At 48.1% G+C, this 14,401-nt stretch overlaps 1 protein-coding gene across 1 annotated transcript; it reads left to right on the top strand.

The window, feature by feature from the left end:
- Positions 1 to 2,058: 2,058 nt before the first annotated feature.
- On the top strand, positions 2,059 to 10,674 carry HINFP (histone H4 transcription factor). The gene is made up of 10 exons (XM_069066621.1): positions 2,059 to 2,198; positions 3,776 to 3,960; positions 4,219 to 4,448; positions 4,673 to 4,784; positions 5,019 to 5,171; positions 5,546 to 5,623; positions 5,712 to 5,832; positions 5,927 to 6,065; positions 6,634 to 6,758; positions 9,415 to 10,674. The coding sequence occupies exons 2-10, from the start codon at positions 3,786 to 3,788 to the stop codon at positions 9,854 to 9,856; spliced, it is 1,575 nt and encodes a 524-aa protein (XP_068922722.1). The 5' UTR covers positions 2,059 to 2,198; positions 3,776 to 3,785; the 3' UTR covers positions 9,857 to 10,674.
- Positions 10,675 to 14,401: the final 3,727 nt, after the last annotated feature.

Raw genomic sequence — 14,401 nt, 5'->3', positions numbered from 1 at the left:
GGGGCCAAGCTTGGTCTTAGTTTTGCAGTAGTTAGAATTTTGTTGCAGCTCTTGTGTGTTTTCCCTTATTCTGTTCATTTCACTTTGCATCAATTGATGTGTGTCCCCATGATTCTTTGTGTTCTCCATATTTATAATTTCTTACAGCACAGAAATATTCCTTTATCTGGAGTTGGAAGGGAACTTTGGAATTAAGGGAGTCATCAGATGCAAGCCCATCATTTAATGGTTGGGTAATTGGAAAGACCCGGGACCTCTTCATGAGTAGCAGAGTCAGGAGATGTGAATCTGAATCCCCAATCGAATTTCACTAGCAGTGTCACCCAGGGCAAATCACTGAACTTCTGTAGGACTCATGTAAAAGGAAAGGAATTCTTGTGCTCCCCCCTCCCCCCATCCTCCCCATGTTTCCACAGGCTTAAGGAAGGAAGGAAACAAGCACGTAATGAGTACTTAACTGTATTTGCTGGGCACTGTGCCGGGTGCTTTACAATCATTTTCTCCCTTGATCCTCACATCAACCCTGGGAATACCCGTAGTGGAGAGTGTTAACCTTAAAAGGGACGTGTTGGACCTCCCCCTTATCCTGCTCAACCCACAGAAATTCAGTGGAATCGGCAAACTTCCTGGACTCAAGAGACCTGAGTTCCAATCCTGCCAAGTAGCTGTACTGAACCGAACCTCTCTGAGCCTAGTTTCTCCACTGTGAGGTGGGACTCTTACCTGCAATATCTCACAGGATCGTTGTGAGACAGTGATTTGCTTTAACCTTAAAATGCTACATAAATGTGAGTGGCTTTTATTGTAGACCTGTCATTATTTTTATGTCTACGTGTGTCCATGTGTCCTCATTTATATATTTATAGGCAGCTAGGTGAGAGAGTGGATAGTCAGAAAGACCAGAGTTCAAATCCAGCCTCAGGCACAAACTAGCTGTTTGACCCTGCTTGTAGGTCACTTAACCTCGGTCTGCCTCAGTTTCATTTGTAAAATTAGAACAATAACAGCACCTGGGAAGTAGGCACTGTTGAAGAGGGGTAGGGTTGCTCTGGAGACCCCAAAACACTAACATGCCCGGTCCTGCCAAATGAATTCGACTCAAGTCTTCTCTTAGCCAAAGAAAAGTAAAATTTATTACTTGCATTAGATGGCTTGCATTAGACACAGTAAGTGTGCTAGGTCATACTATGGCGCTCTCACACCACATGGTATGAGATGGGGTCTTAGATATAGAAGGTTGTGGGAGGAATCAAGGGGTGGTCTAGAGGAGGAGTTAAAGAGGTCAATAAGTGATTAAGGGTGGGAAGTTGTTGGAGTACACACGATGGTGCTCGAGGCCTGTTCAAAGGTGGGAAGTTTAGCAATAGACCTAAATCTTCAAATGGGATGATTCAATCCAGAGTCCAACGGAGGTTCCCAGGGCCTGTACCTCAGGGCCTCAAGGAGAGCTAGAGGGTGCTCCCAGAGCCCATACCTCATCACTATAATTATCTCCATTTTATGGCTAAGGAAACTGAGGCAGAGGTAAAGGGACATGTCCAGGTTCACGGGGCTCGAGTCTGGGGCAGAATTTGAACTCAGGTCTTCCCGACTCAAGAAAGCGTTTTCAGGCATTCACCATATTCAGCCAATTCGCTGCGGAATTGTGCGTGGCATTTCCTCCTTTTCCGGAGGGTGGGAACACGCGGTACCAAGCACTCAGCGAATGCCCGAAGGGCCGTCTTCACGGCCAGTCCCCGGCCACGCTCTAGCTCTGCGCATGCTCAGGAAGGCCCTGCCCAGCAGGCCCGAACAGTCGTGGCGACTCGCAGGCGCCCGAGCCCAGAAACCCGGCCCTTGGCCGTGACCTCGCCCGCCCACATCCCCACCCCAGTTTTGTGGGCCCTGGTGCCCAGAGGCCCAGTGGCTCCGCGCTTATCAGCAGCTCCAGAGCTGCCTCTCCACGTCCGGGGCCTCCCGAAGCCCCGCCCCCTCGGGATGCAGCGCGTCACCAGACTCCCCGCCTGCTCCCTCCCCTTTCGTGTTTTGGTAGCGCCTGGGCCCCGCCCCTTCCGAGCTGTGATTGGCTGAGAGCCGGGAAGGGCGGAGGCCAGAAGCTGGCCTCGATTGGCTCTCGTTGGCCGTCACTCACATGTGTCCTCCCTCGGTGTTGGCTGGACGTGGGAAAGGAACTGAGAGACCTGGGAGCCGAGGGCACGGTAAGGCTGGGGGTGGGGGCTGGGGTTTCTTCACTCTGCGGACTCCCGAGGTCCCCGGACGGGTGGGCTCCTGCTTCTCCTAACATCCAAAGCGGTCCCGGTGCTGCCCCCGGACTCCTCTCGAGTAACCCCAGGGAGGGAGATCTCTAAGCGCTTGGAAAGCTGGACCTCCCACCAGCTTCCCCGGGAGCTGGGGCTAGAGGAAATCCACCCACACCTTTGCTAGCCCCATTTGGGCTAAGGGAGCCCTTTCCTGGAGAAGGACGGAAAGGGGAACAGACTGGGAAGTTAGGAATCCTGGCTCTGCCGCTTCCTCTGTGACCTTGTGCAAACCACCGCCTCCTCGGGCCTCAGTCTCCTCCTCTCTGAAATGGGGAGAACACCGCCGTCTCCCAGAATGGAGGACAAATAAGATGAAAGCCCACCATAAAGCCAGTTGGCAAATCTTCTGCAGGATCTTAAGGTTTACACAGGCTTTCCCCAGAAATAACCCTTTGCAGGAGAGTTAATTAAAATAGTTACATTTAACTTAGCCGGCTTGAGCAGTGTGCTAGGTGTTGGGAGTGCAAAGACAAATGAAACAACGCATCCCCTTAAAAGTGTTACACTGTACAGTTATCCCCATTTTACCGATGAGCAAACAGGCTCAGAAGGAGAAACTCACAGTCACGCTGTCAGTAAGTGGGGCAGCCACGGTGGAAATGCAGGGTTCCTGTCCTCTGGGCCTGGCATCCTCCTGCCTCTGCTGAAGCCTTTTAATTAAAGAGGCAGTTGGTATAATGGATGCAGATTGCTTACCCAGAGCCCAGAAGGCCTGGGTTCAAGTTCTTCTGATAAATAGGAACTGTGTGCCCCTGGGTAAGTAGCCTCTCTGCTGCCAGAAAACTCTAAGGCTTTTTGGATGCTAGAATGCAGTTGGGGAGTTTCCTACACACAGTGAAATTACAGGTTAGAGAAAAAAAAATGACTGCCTTTCAAACCTGTAAAGCCCTGTACACCTACAGATTTATTGTCAGTCTTCAGAAGGTTTGGGATTTAGTCGTGACTCAGCTGCTTATTTGATCCCCCATTTGGTACTGGTTTCTTCTTCACTGTATGATTTGCATCTTACAGTAGAGTATTAGGTCACAACTACTGTCCTTCCCAGGAAAGTATCACAGGCTCACAGCCTTGGAGATGAAAGGGACCTTAGAAGTTACTGAGCCCAGCCCCCTCTAATCATTTGCTGGTATAATCCCATCCCACTCCACCAGTGGAGTCTTCTTACTTGTATCCAAAAAAAGTAATGGCTAACTGGTGTTTATAGAGTGCTTTAAGGTTTGCAAAGAAGTTTTGCAAGTATTATCTTATTTCATCCTCACAACAATCCTGGGAGGTGGGTGCTATTATTATTTATCCCCATTTTACAGAGGAGGAAGTGGATCCTGAAAGAAGTTTAACTTGCCCAGCTAAAGCAGTGAGTGGGTTGGATTTGAATTCAGGTCTCCATGACTCCAGGCCCAGTGCTGTATCTGCTGTACTACCTAGCAGCTGTCTTGGCTGTTGGACAGCCTGTGATTTTATTCCTTTTATTACAGTGTGGCAATCATGCCACCCCCTACAAAGGTCCCCCGAAGGGAGGCCCTGGTGCTCCAGTGTGAGTGGGCATCCTGTACCTTTGTGGCCTCATCAGTGGAGGATTTCTGTGAACATGTTACACAGCACCTGCAGCAGCATCTCCAGGGCCCTGAGGAAGAAGATGAGGACGAGGTGGACCCGCTTGGTGAGTGAGCAAGGGACAATGGAGGAAGAAGAAGGCTGGTGAGAGGTAGGAGGAGGCCAGCTCCGCCTTTACTCTTGTCTTTGGACAGACTGGGAAGATGGTGCTTAGTGGAGGGCGGGGGGAATGGGAGTATGTCTTCCAAGGAGGTTCAGGGATTTATTTAGGGAACATTGGGCCAGAGCCAGAGATGGGGTTTGCTCTGCCTGGTTCTCTATTCAGGCAGGGCTATGTCCTGTCTCTGTCTTTCCTCCATCTCAGCTGAAGAATACTCCTGTTTGTGGCAAGAATGTGGCTTCTGTTCCCCAGACAGCTCAGCCGACCTGGTCCGGCATGTCTATTTCCACTGTTACCACACCAAGCTGAAACAGTGGGGGCTTCAGGCTCTGCAAGGCCAGGCTGGACTCAGCCACTGCCTGTTGGACTTCCAAAGCCGAAACATGATCCCCGACATTCCTGACCACTTCTTGTGCCAGTGGGAGCACTGTGAGGTCAGCAGGCAGGGGCCAGGGATGGGGGGGGGGGGAGGATGTGCTCTGTCCTGGAGAGAAAGACCTTGTACTGCTATGAAGTCTATCAAGCACTCTCCTTTCTCCAGTTTCTTCTGGCTTCCTCTTAACCACAAAGGTGGTCAGGATTAGAGTATTACCTTGGTTCACTGAAAGTGCCTCTCTACTCATTCCTTACAATTAGTCTCTCCTCTTCCCTTCAACAGAGCTCCTTTGACAATCCAGAGTGGTTTTACCGGCATGTGGAGGCCCATAGCCTGTGTTGTGAATACAAGGCAGCCAGCAAGGAGAACCATGTGGTACCATGTGGCTGGAAAGGTTAGGGATACTTTAGTCACCTATCTAGATAACTCTCCCTTTTGGAGGGGAACCCTGCCTTTATGGGTGGGAGGACGGGATAGTACCAGGTGTTTCAGCTTCCCCATTCTTTAAAGTGAAAGACTTGGCCATTGGGCCAAGAAGGGGCTTGGAGGAAAATGGGGGGCGGGGGGGAGGAGACATTCTGTAGGGTTTGGAGCAGGTAGGAGGAGCCTGATTTGGTGTCTTCCCCAGATTGCAACTGTACCTTCAAAGGCCGTTGTAAACTCAGAGAGCATCTTCGAAGCCACACTCAGGAGAAGGTGGTGGCCTGCCCCACCTGTGGGGGGATGTTTGCCAATAACACTAAGTTCTTTGACCACATCCGGCGGCAGACGTCGCTAGACCGTGAGCTTTGGGGTTGGGGGGAGGAGGGGTGGGGGGGAAGGAACCAGCTGGCCTGCTTAGGACAGAGGTGGGCATTAGGAGACCCAGTGCCTGCATCTGCCTTTGGACTTTTTTTGCCCCTTTTCAGAACCTTCTCTTCCCTGTGATCCCCACAAGTCACATTTAATTACTGTGACACCTTGGATGAATCACTCAACCTTTTTAGGCCTCAGTTTCTTCATCTGTAAAATGGGGATGGGGTTGATGAAATGAGCCAGGCCACCTCAAAAAAAAAATTCTGTGATTAATACCTGAAAGTTCCCCTCTTTCCTGTGTCTTTTTATCTCGTTTCTCTTCAACCTCTCAAAGCTCTCACTCTACTTTTTCCACCCCAGAACAACGATTCCAGTGTTCCCATTGCTCCAAGAGGTTTGCCACAGAGCGACTATTGCGGGACCATATGCGCAACCATGGTCAGTTTCCCCAAGCCCCTTTCCCCATGTTTTCTCCTGTTCCTCCCTCTCCTCCCCCCCACATCCTTCACCTCTCTGCTCTCTACAGTAAATCACTACAAGTGCCCTTTGTGTGACATGACCTGCCCGCTGCCCTCCTCCCTCCGGAACCACATTCGCTTCCGACACAGTGAAGACCGGCCCTTTAAATGTGATTACTGTGACTACAGGTGAGAGGGGGGGCAGCTGTTGGGACCTGCTGGCCCCAGCCTTCCATTCCCAGGTTCCTCCCAGCCCTGGTGACTCTTTTCCCCCTTCTGGCAGTTGTAAAAATCTGATTGACCTCCGGAAGCACCTAGACACTCATAGCAAGGAACCTGCCTACCATTGTGAGTTTGAAAGCTGCAGCTTCAGTGCCCGCTCACACTGCTCCATCAAGTCCCATTACCGAAAAGTGCACCAAGTGAGTAGGACCTGGGGAGGAGGAGGAGATCATGTCTGGAGCTGGGGCTGGGTCCTGGAGACATTCTAAGCTTTGGGGGCAGCCTGGTCAGAGGAGCCAATCTGGGCTTTGGCCAACATGGGAAGGTTTCCTGTGTGTAGAGTTCTGTGCCATGATAGTGGTAGGGACAAGACCTGAGGTTTCATCATATAGGGAATTCCCAGGTGAGGAAGCTTCCTCTGCTGATGCCGTATGCATGCTGGCATCTTCTCTGCAACTTGTAGAGTTTCTTAGGGCATTGAGGAGTTATGTGACTTGCCCTGAGTCACACAGCCTGTAGGGGTCAAAGGTAGGACAAGAAGCCAGGTCTCCCTTGCTCTTGAGGACAGCTTTTTATCAACTATGCTGTGCTCATGTAGAAGCAGTTTAGGAATAATTTCCCTTCCAACTAACTCCTGCTGATGATGCCTTCTAAGAGCACACAGCTGGTGTGGGGTCCAAGTTCAGTGCAAGGCCCAAGGCAGTTAGGGAAGGCCTGAATGGAGGAGGTCGGCAGCTAGGATTTCAGCAACCTTGACTTCCCCAACAGGGTGACTCAGAGCCAAGGTACAAGTGTCATGTCTGTGACAAGTGCTTCACTCGAGGCAACAACCTCACTGTCCACCTTCGGAAGAAGCATCAGTTCAAGTGGCCCTCGGGCCATCCTCGGTTTCGGTGAGTTCTCCTTCCCTTCCTTGGGTGTTCAGCAAGAGCAGTGATGATGGTTGGAGGACTTTGAATGAACTTGCCTTGGAATTTTCACTTTCCATATACCTCCCTAGGGATTTCACATACTTCATTGCGTTTTATCCTAAGAAAAACAAGGGGCAAAGATAATAGCCACGGTGATAGCTAACATTTCTAGAGAGCTTCCTGTGAGCTAGGTTGCTGTGCCAAGTGATTTATAATTATCTCATTTGATCGTCACAACAGCCTGGGAGGAGGTGCTGTTATTATCCCCATTTTTCTTAGGAGGCTGAGACAGATAGAGGTTAAGCAACCTGCCCAGCGCCAGACAGCGAGTATCTGAGGCTGGATTTGAGCTTGGGTCTTCCTGACTTCCTAACAGGCCCAGTGTTTTATCCATTGCACCACCTAGATGCCTCAAAGATGATTCTCCCCATTATAAAATTGGGTGAACTGAGGCACAGAGCAGTAAATAAATGACTTGCTATAAGAACACAGTGAGCTGATGGTGGAGCTGGAATTTAAAATTCAATTTAACATTTAAATTCAGACATTTATTAGCTTTCGCTATGCACCAGGTCCTGCGTTGGCTGCAATGGGGAGGCACAAATACAGAATTGAATAGTAGTGTCTGCTTTCAAAGATGTAATTTAGCAGAAGGAGATAAGATTGACACATAATTATAATGCAAAATAGTATTTAATAAGTGGACAGGGAGCAGATAGTGCATTCTTTGCTGGAAGTTTCCAAGTCCCTTCCATCTCTGAGACTCTGTGACTCCAGAGAGAGGTACAGATGGGGTGCTGTGAGAGATCTGAGGAGGATGTAACTGCTGGTGGAGAAGGTCAGGAAGGTTTCCCTAGAAAGAGTAAAGCTAGGTAAGGTATATGGGTGGAATGTGGGGAAATTGTGATCAGGGCATTTCAGGGATGGAGGATGAGGTGAGTGCCCAGAAACAGAAAAGGAATATGACAAGTGGGGATAATGATTGGCAAGATTGTTAAGTATGGGGAGGGGGAGGGGAGAGATGTCAGAGACAGGTTTTAGAGAGCCTTGGACTTCAGGTTAAGAAATTGGTACCTTTTTTGCTAAGCAGTGAAATGTCTACAGAACATGGGCAAAGGAATGAAATGATCAGAGTTGTATATTGGAAGGACTTCTCAAGCAGCAGTGTGTGGGATTCAGTTACTTTAACAAGTTGTTGTCATGTGGTTGAAGAATTTGTTTTAGTCCACTTGACCATAGACTTCAAAGCAGAGACCACCTAAAGGAGGTAACGGAGGGGCAAATAATCAAAAACTTCCTAACTTTGAGAGCTATCTAGAAATACAGTGGGTGGTCTATCTTTCACCTCAGAGGAGGTATTGAAGCAGAGGCTAGATGGATGTTTGACTGGAATGTCACACGGGACTTTTTTTGAAATTTCTATTTTTAGTTCCAGATTCTTTCCCTCCCCCCAACCCATTGAGAAGGGAGGAAATATAATGCCCATTATGCTTAGGAAGTCATGCAAAACACATTTCCATATCAACCATGTTTGGGAGGGGGGCACAGTTTAAGCAAGAAAAATAAAGTGAAAAAGGAGCATGCTTGAATCTGCCCTGGGTCCATCAGGTCGATAAGCATTTTTCCTGCCTTTCAGAGCTATCTTGGATGATCAGAGCAGCTAATTCTTTCACTGTTGATCTTGGTTACAATATTGCTGTAACTATGTACAACGTTCTTCTTAGGAAGCTTGCTTTGGGTAGGACTCGAGGATTTCTACCTCTCTGGGATTCTCCAGGGTCTCGCTAGCTCTCCAGATTCATCTTCCTAATAGACTCAGGCTCTTTGAGGGCAGAAACTATCTGTATTATTATTATTGTTGTTGTTGTTTTTCCAAGCAATTGGGGTTAAGTAACTTGCTTAAGGTTACACGGTCAGGTGTTTCTGGGTGTGGTGCTGAGTATCTGAGCTCGGATTCAATCTCCAGGTCATCCCGACACTGGAGCCGGTGCTCTTACTCGTTGTGCTACCTGGCCTTCCCGTTGTTTTTTTTTACTGATCCCAGGGCTTGGTGAATCAGATCATACATAGTAGGTGCTTGATAAATGCTTGATGAATGCATGAATTGTGTCAAGGTTTGACCAGGAGGCAGAGACCAATTAAAAGGCTACTGCCTTGGCCCATGTCTTTGAATGCAGTTCTTCACAAACCTGTCCATCAGTACTCCCACTCCACCTCCCCCTATCTCACAGGACTGTGAGGAAAGTGGTCTGCAAACCTTCAGTCCCTTCCCCTGTAGCAGGAGTTAGATTACCCCAGGTTTAGAGGTAGAAGGGATCTTAGGGACCCATTGAGCCCAACCCCCTTATTTTGCAGAGGAAGAGACTGAGGTCATATGTCTGGGGTCACACAGCTATTAAGAGCTGGAGGCAGGATTTTCCGACTCCCAGCTCAGCACTGTCCAGTGGGCCCCCCAGCAAGAGTCTTTTTTTCCTTTCTGCTATATTTTCAGTGAATTCCTCTTCTTCCCCCAGCCTTGGTGATGACAGATCCCTATTATCCCCCTTCTTCCTTGCATCATTGATGTCCTTGCCCATTTGGGCCTCCCCTCCCTCTGTGGGAGGGTGTGTTTCCTGCTTCTTATGTCCCTGCTCCCCAGGTACAAGGAGCACGAGGATGGTTACATGCGTTTGCAGCTGGTTCGCTATGAGAGTGTGGAGCTGACCGAGCAGCTGCTGAGGGAACGAGAAGAGCAGGGCGGGCCAGGCCCCGGGGCAGCACTGACTGAGGGCAGCCTGCAAGGCATTATCCTGGGACCTGGGCCTGAGGAGGAGGAGGAGGAAGAGGAGGCAGAGGTGGAGGAAAGTGAGGGGGCAGCCCCTTCAGCTTCCACTTCCCAGGACTCTCCCAGCCCTGTCATTCACGTGCTGAATAGGACCAATTCCCAAGGTGAGCATGAGACGGTCTACTATGTCCTGGCCCCAGCTCCTGGAGTTCAGCCCGATGCGCCAGGAGAGGGAACCCCTGACCCTGATCCCCCTGATGGCATCATGGAGAAACTCCATAAGACGGCCGAGGAGCTGGGGATCTTCATTGAATGAGGGACTGTAGGTTCCATTTCCTTCAGACCCCAGCTGAGACATTGTTTTCCTCCTGGATTTGAGATTGGCTCTTGTGTTTTTATTTTTGTTCTCCTTTAATATTCTTTGCTATGGCCCACTCTAGAGAAATGTAGAGGGACCTTCTGAACTGGCCATGGTAACAAATGTGAGGGGCAGTGCCGTGTGTGTGTGTGTGTGTGTGTGTGTGTGTGTGTGTCTGTGTGTCTGTGTGTGTGTGTGTGTGTGTGTGTCTGTGTGTAGAGAAGCTTCTTACTCGTCTAGCCAAACCTGAAAAGAAGGGTCCCCGTGGAGGGGGAGGAGGAGGCTGTTCACGCCCTCAGAACAGGCAACATTTCTCTCAACTGTGACTGCAGAACAGTCCTCGGGTCACAGCAGCCTCACTGACAAGCCAGCCCATGGAAAGGGGCAGCAGTTCTGGAAATCTCCCCAGGATTTGGGTCCTTGTTGAGGAGGGTGTTTGGGGGTGGAGGGACATCTCCAACTAAATGCCAACCTCGAGGCTGTTGAACATAGTATAGTGTTCCTTAAGGGACACCAAATCATCCTAATTTCCTGGTACTGTATAGAGACCATGAGTCTCTCAAGTCCATTCCCCCTTCTTGCTCTCCCAAGGCCTTTACCATTTCATTTAGCCCCCATGCCCAAGCCAAGAGGTTTTTCCCTGGTCTCTGGGTTCTTTCCCCATCCCTGTGTGTGGGTTGCCCTCAGGGGTAAGGTTGAGGGAGGCATTGACAAAGGGTGCTGAATATCAGTATGATCGAATGATGACTTTCGTTGGCAATAAACACATGATGCCAGTCTCATGCTCCTTATTTCTCATATCCTTGCCCTTCTGTCCACCCATCTGAAGTTGAGGTGTTGAGTTTTTGCTGGGCTCAGATGCTCACCTCTTTAGCACCACCACTCCCACTTCTGGTTTAGTGCGGTTTTTCCCACTGGCTGGACAGTTAGAGTGTTTGGGGGAGGAACTCTGAAATGGAGGAGAGCTGGCAGGTTCTAGGCTAGGGTACTTGTCTTTTTAAGCATGGGCCACACCCTTTAGGGTAGGTTGTGGAGTCAATCACCAAGAGTCCCTTGCTCTAGACATCTTGTTGCAAACCTTTTCAAATTCCTCTTGTTTGCCCTTGAGATTTGGACTTCCTTACCATTCGAGGGCATGCTTGGCAGCCAAAGGGTAAATAAAACCTTGATGGTCAGGTTAGTGACAATTCAGTATGTAGCCACAACTCGGGACTTCCTAGCAGGCATTAGGGATTCGAGGGCAGGGCACGCTATAGCATCTAGGCTAGTAGCTTTTAGACTGGTGAACTGAGCAGCTTCTGGGGCTTGCCTTCCTATCTGGAGAGAGAGCTATGGTAAGAGCTGGATTAGGCTTGGACCGGTGCAGTCAGTTATGGACTGCTGTGTGGAGTCAAGTCCCAGTGGGATGGAGAAGAACAACTTCCAGACGTCTCAATGACTGGCAAGGAAGACCTTCCTCTACTCTTCTGCCCCTCCTCATTAGACTCCATCGCCAAATCTCTTAGGCTTTTTCTACTCTGAAGGTGTGAGAGAAGATTCAGCAATGTGATCAGGCAGTGTGTGCACATAAGCACCCCGAAATTTCTCCTTGCATTCTCAGTATGTTCAATAAACTGAGACTGCTGAATATTACTCACTTAGTCTTATGAATTTCTTGGTTGATTAACAGCAGGAAATTTTTGGTGGGATTGGGGGTGGGAGGAAGGATGCATAATGATTCATGATGGTTCTCTAATTTTTAAATTTTTGCATAGTATTTAATAACTCCTAGAATAGAATTCAGAATCCTGGTCAATGAGAATTTCTTTCCTGGTGGGTCTCGTGAAGCTATTTGGCAAGGGTGGGCTGTCTCCATGTGTGCATGAATCAAAGGGCCTTTTTGATGGCACTGCTGGCCAGAGTATGATCACCCTCTCTGTGTGACAACAGTTACACCCTCTCTGTTGGAAGGCTTATGGAAAGCAAGGATGCAAGGGTCATTTGGCACCCATACAACCCCAACCATGATCTCATTTTTTCACAAATCTAAGAAGAGTAGAAGGAATGGACCTAAAGAAGATAAATGAGGAGATAAAGGTTAAAGCTAAAGGGCAAGATGGAGAAGATGGACAGGGCCCAGAGAGAAAGCTCTTATCTTAGCTGATAGATACTGCTTCCTACCCAATCTGGACCTCTTTCCAGTCCATCAACAAATATTTATTGAACTATTGAATAATTACTCTTTTGACCTAATCCCATGTAATTGGTGTCTCATGGAATCATTAACTTGTATTTGGTCAATTATAATTTTCTTTTTTTTTTTTTAAGCAATTGGGGTTAAGTAACTTGCTCAAGGTTACACGGCCAGTTATTTCTGGGTGTGGTGCTAAGTATCCGAGCCTGGATTTGATCCCCACGTCATCCCGACACTGGAGCCGGTGCTCCCACTTGCTGAGCCACCTGGCCGCCCCAATTGTAATTTTTTTTTCTTTTTGAGCAATCGGGGTTAAGTAACTTGCTCAAGGTTACACGGCCAGTTATTTCTAGGTGTGGTGCTGAGTGTCTGAGCCCGGGATTCGATCTCCAGGTCGTCCCAACACTGGAGCCGGTACTCTTACTCGCTGAGCCACTTCGCCGCCCCTACCCAATTGTAATTTTCAATGAGTTATTTTCTTTGATAGGGTTTTATACCTCTTGTTAATTCTCTTTCCATATTTTTTTTCCCTTACTTTAATTTCTTTTTCAGATTTTTTTTTCTACTGCTTTTTTTTTTTTTGAGGCAATTTTATTTGCCCAGGGTCACACAGCTACTAAGTGTCTGAGGCTGGATTTGAATTCATATCCTCCTGACTCCAGGGCCAGTGCTCTGTTTACTGAGACACCTAACTGCTCCTACCACTCTAATTTGAAATCATTTTTTTTCATGCCTTTTTCTTTTAACTCTTGCTTTAACTCAGGAATTCTAGTTGGTCTTGTGTTCAAACTGGATTTTTCTTTGAAATTTTGCTTGAAGGTGTTTTTAAGTTATTCTCTTCTTCTGTGTTTTCCCGGTTGCCTTAATAATTCTTTGTGGTGGGAGTCTTTGCTCCTTATTTCAAAACTTCTTGGCTTTGGACTTCATGTTGGGGCTGGGCTCTGCACACTACTAGAAGAGATGTCTAACCTAAGCATCTGCCCTCTGACATCCTTCTGCTGTTTTCAGAGCTCAGGTTGGGGACCTGCAAATTTTTCGTGTTCTCAAAGTAATGTGCTTCAGGGCAAAATCTGCTTACTGCCTTTCTGGTCTAAGCTCTGCAGTTTTCTGACCCAGGTTTGGGTTTGTCAACTTATCCTTGGTTGGGAGTTTCTGCCAACTGTCACTAAACTCAGCTACTATTAGCCCACTTGGAGGCTCTGCTGATTCTGAGTGACTGAGCTACAGGCTTCTCTTTGGTTTGGGACCCCTGTGCCAGTTATTCTACTGTAGGCTAAAACTGAGTCCCTGCTCTGAGCCTGGGATCAGAGCCACACAGTTCTGATTTGCTTCTAAATTTGTTCTAACCATTTTGGAGAGCAATCTAGAATTATGCCCAAAGAGTTATTAAACTACCTATAATCTTTGACCCACTAATACCACTACTTGGTCAATTTCCAAAGATGATTAGGGAAAAATGAAGAGTCTAGACGTTCTAGAATGTTTATAAGTACACAGGGACCCTCACTCAATCCCTTCTCTGCCTTAGATCTGAGGCCCAGAACTGGGTACTGGGTGACAGAATTGGCAGATGGCTCCATTCCTGTATCCTAGGCTAGTTTGGGGATCCCTTGGGATTTCTTTCTGCCCCAGTACTTGGTACCTGGTTTTAGCCCTCTTTCATTCTCTGGGTGCTGGACTACTCCCTGAGCTGCTGGCCAGACTCACTTCATTGTCCACAAACCTCTCTATCTCCCTAAGTCACCCAGGCTAGAAAAATGACTCATTGTGACTTCTTGACTTTTCCCAATCAGAATTCTTTCTCGTGCATTTTTTAAGATCTTTGTCAAGGAGATTTAGTGAGAAGCTAGGCTGAACTGCTTTCTCTTATTCCTCCATCTTGATTCCTATTCTAATCCTGTACAATTGGGAGGGGACCAGTACTGGGGATGGTATTTTACAGGAAGGGTGAGGTGACTGGTGAATAGTTATTGTCTTCACTAAACAGTACTCTTTGTCATGAGGGTGGCACCCTTGAATATGTCTGGACATCTAATCAACCAACTTCAGGAAAGAAAAAAAGTATGGAAGTAAGGGGAGTGATACCAATTCAGAAAAAACTGGAAGGATTGCATGTTCAAGGAGGAGGATGTGGCCACTGAATATCTTTCATAACTCCAGTGGCTCTCAGTTTTCTCCAGGTTAAAATACAAAATACTTTGTTTGGCATTTAATACTCTTCACAACCTGGTTCCAATCTAACTTCTGAGATTTAGTGAGCATTATTCTCTTTCACATGATAACCAAACTCGCCATAGGCCATCCCCTACCTCCATCCCATGCTGTCTCCC

Source organism: Petaurus breviceps, unplaced genomic scaffold, assembly GCF_028583685.1.
Source record: "Petaurus breviceps papuanus isolate PSGF00001 unplaced genomic scaffold, PetGlider_PUasm1.0 90723, whole genome shotgun sequence".
NCBI classification, from domain to species: Eukaryota; Metazoa; Chordata; class Mammalia; order Diprotodontia; family Petauridae; genus Petaurus; species Petaurus breviceps.
The sequence above is the reverse complement of the archived record's forward strand: the minus strand, read 5'-3'. Positions and strand labels throughout refer to the sequence as shown.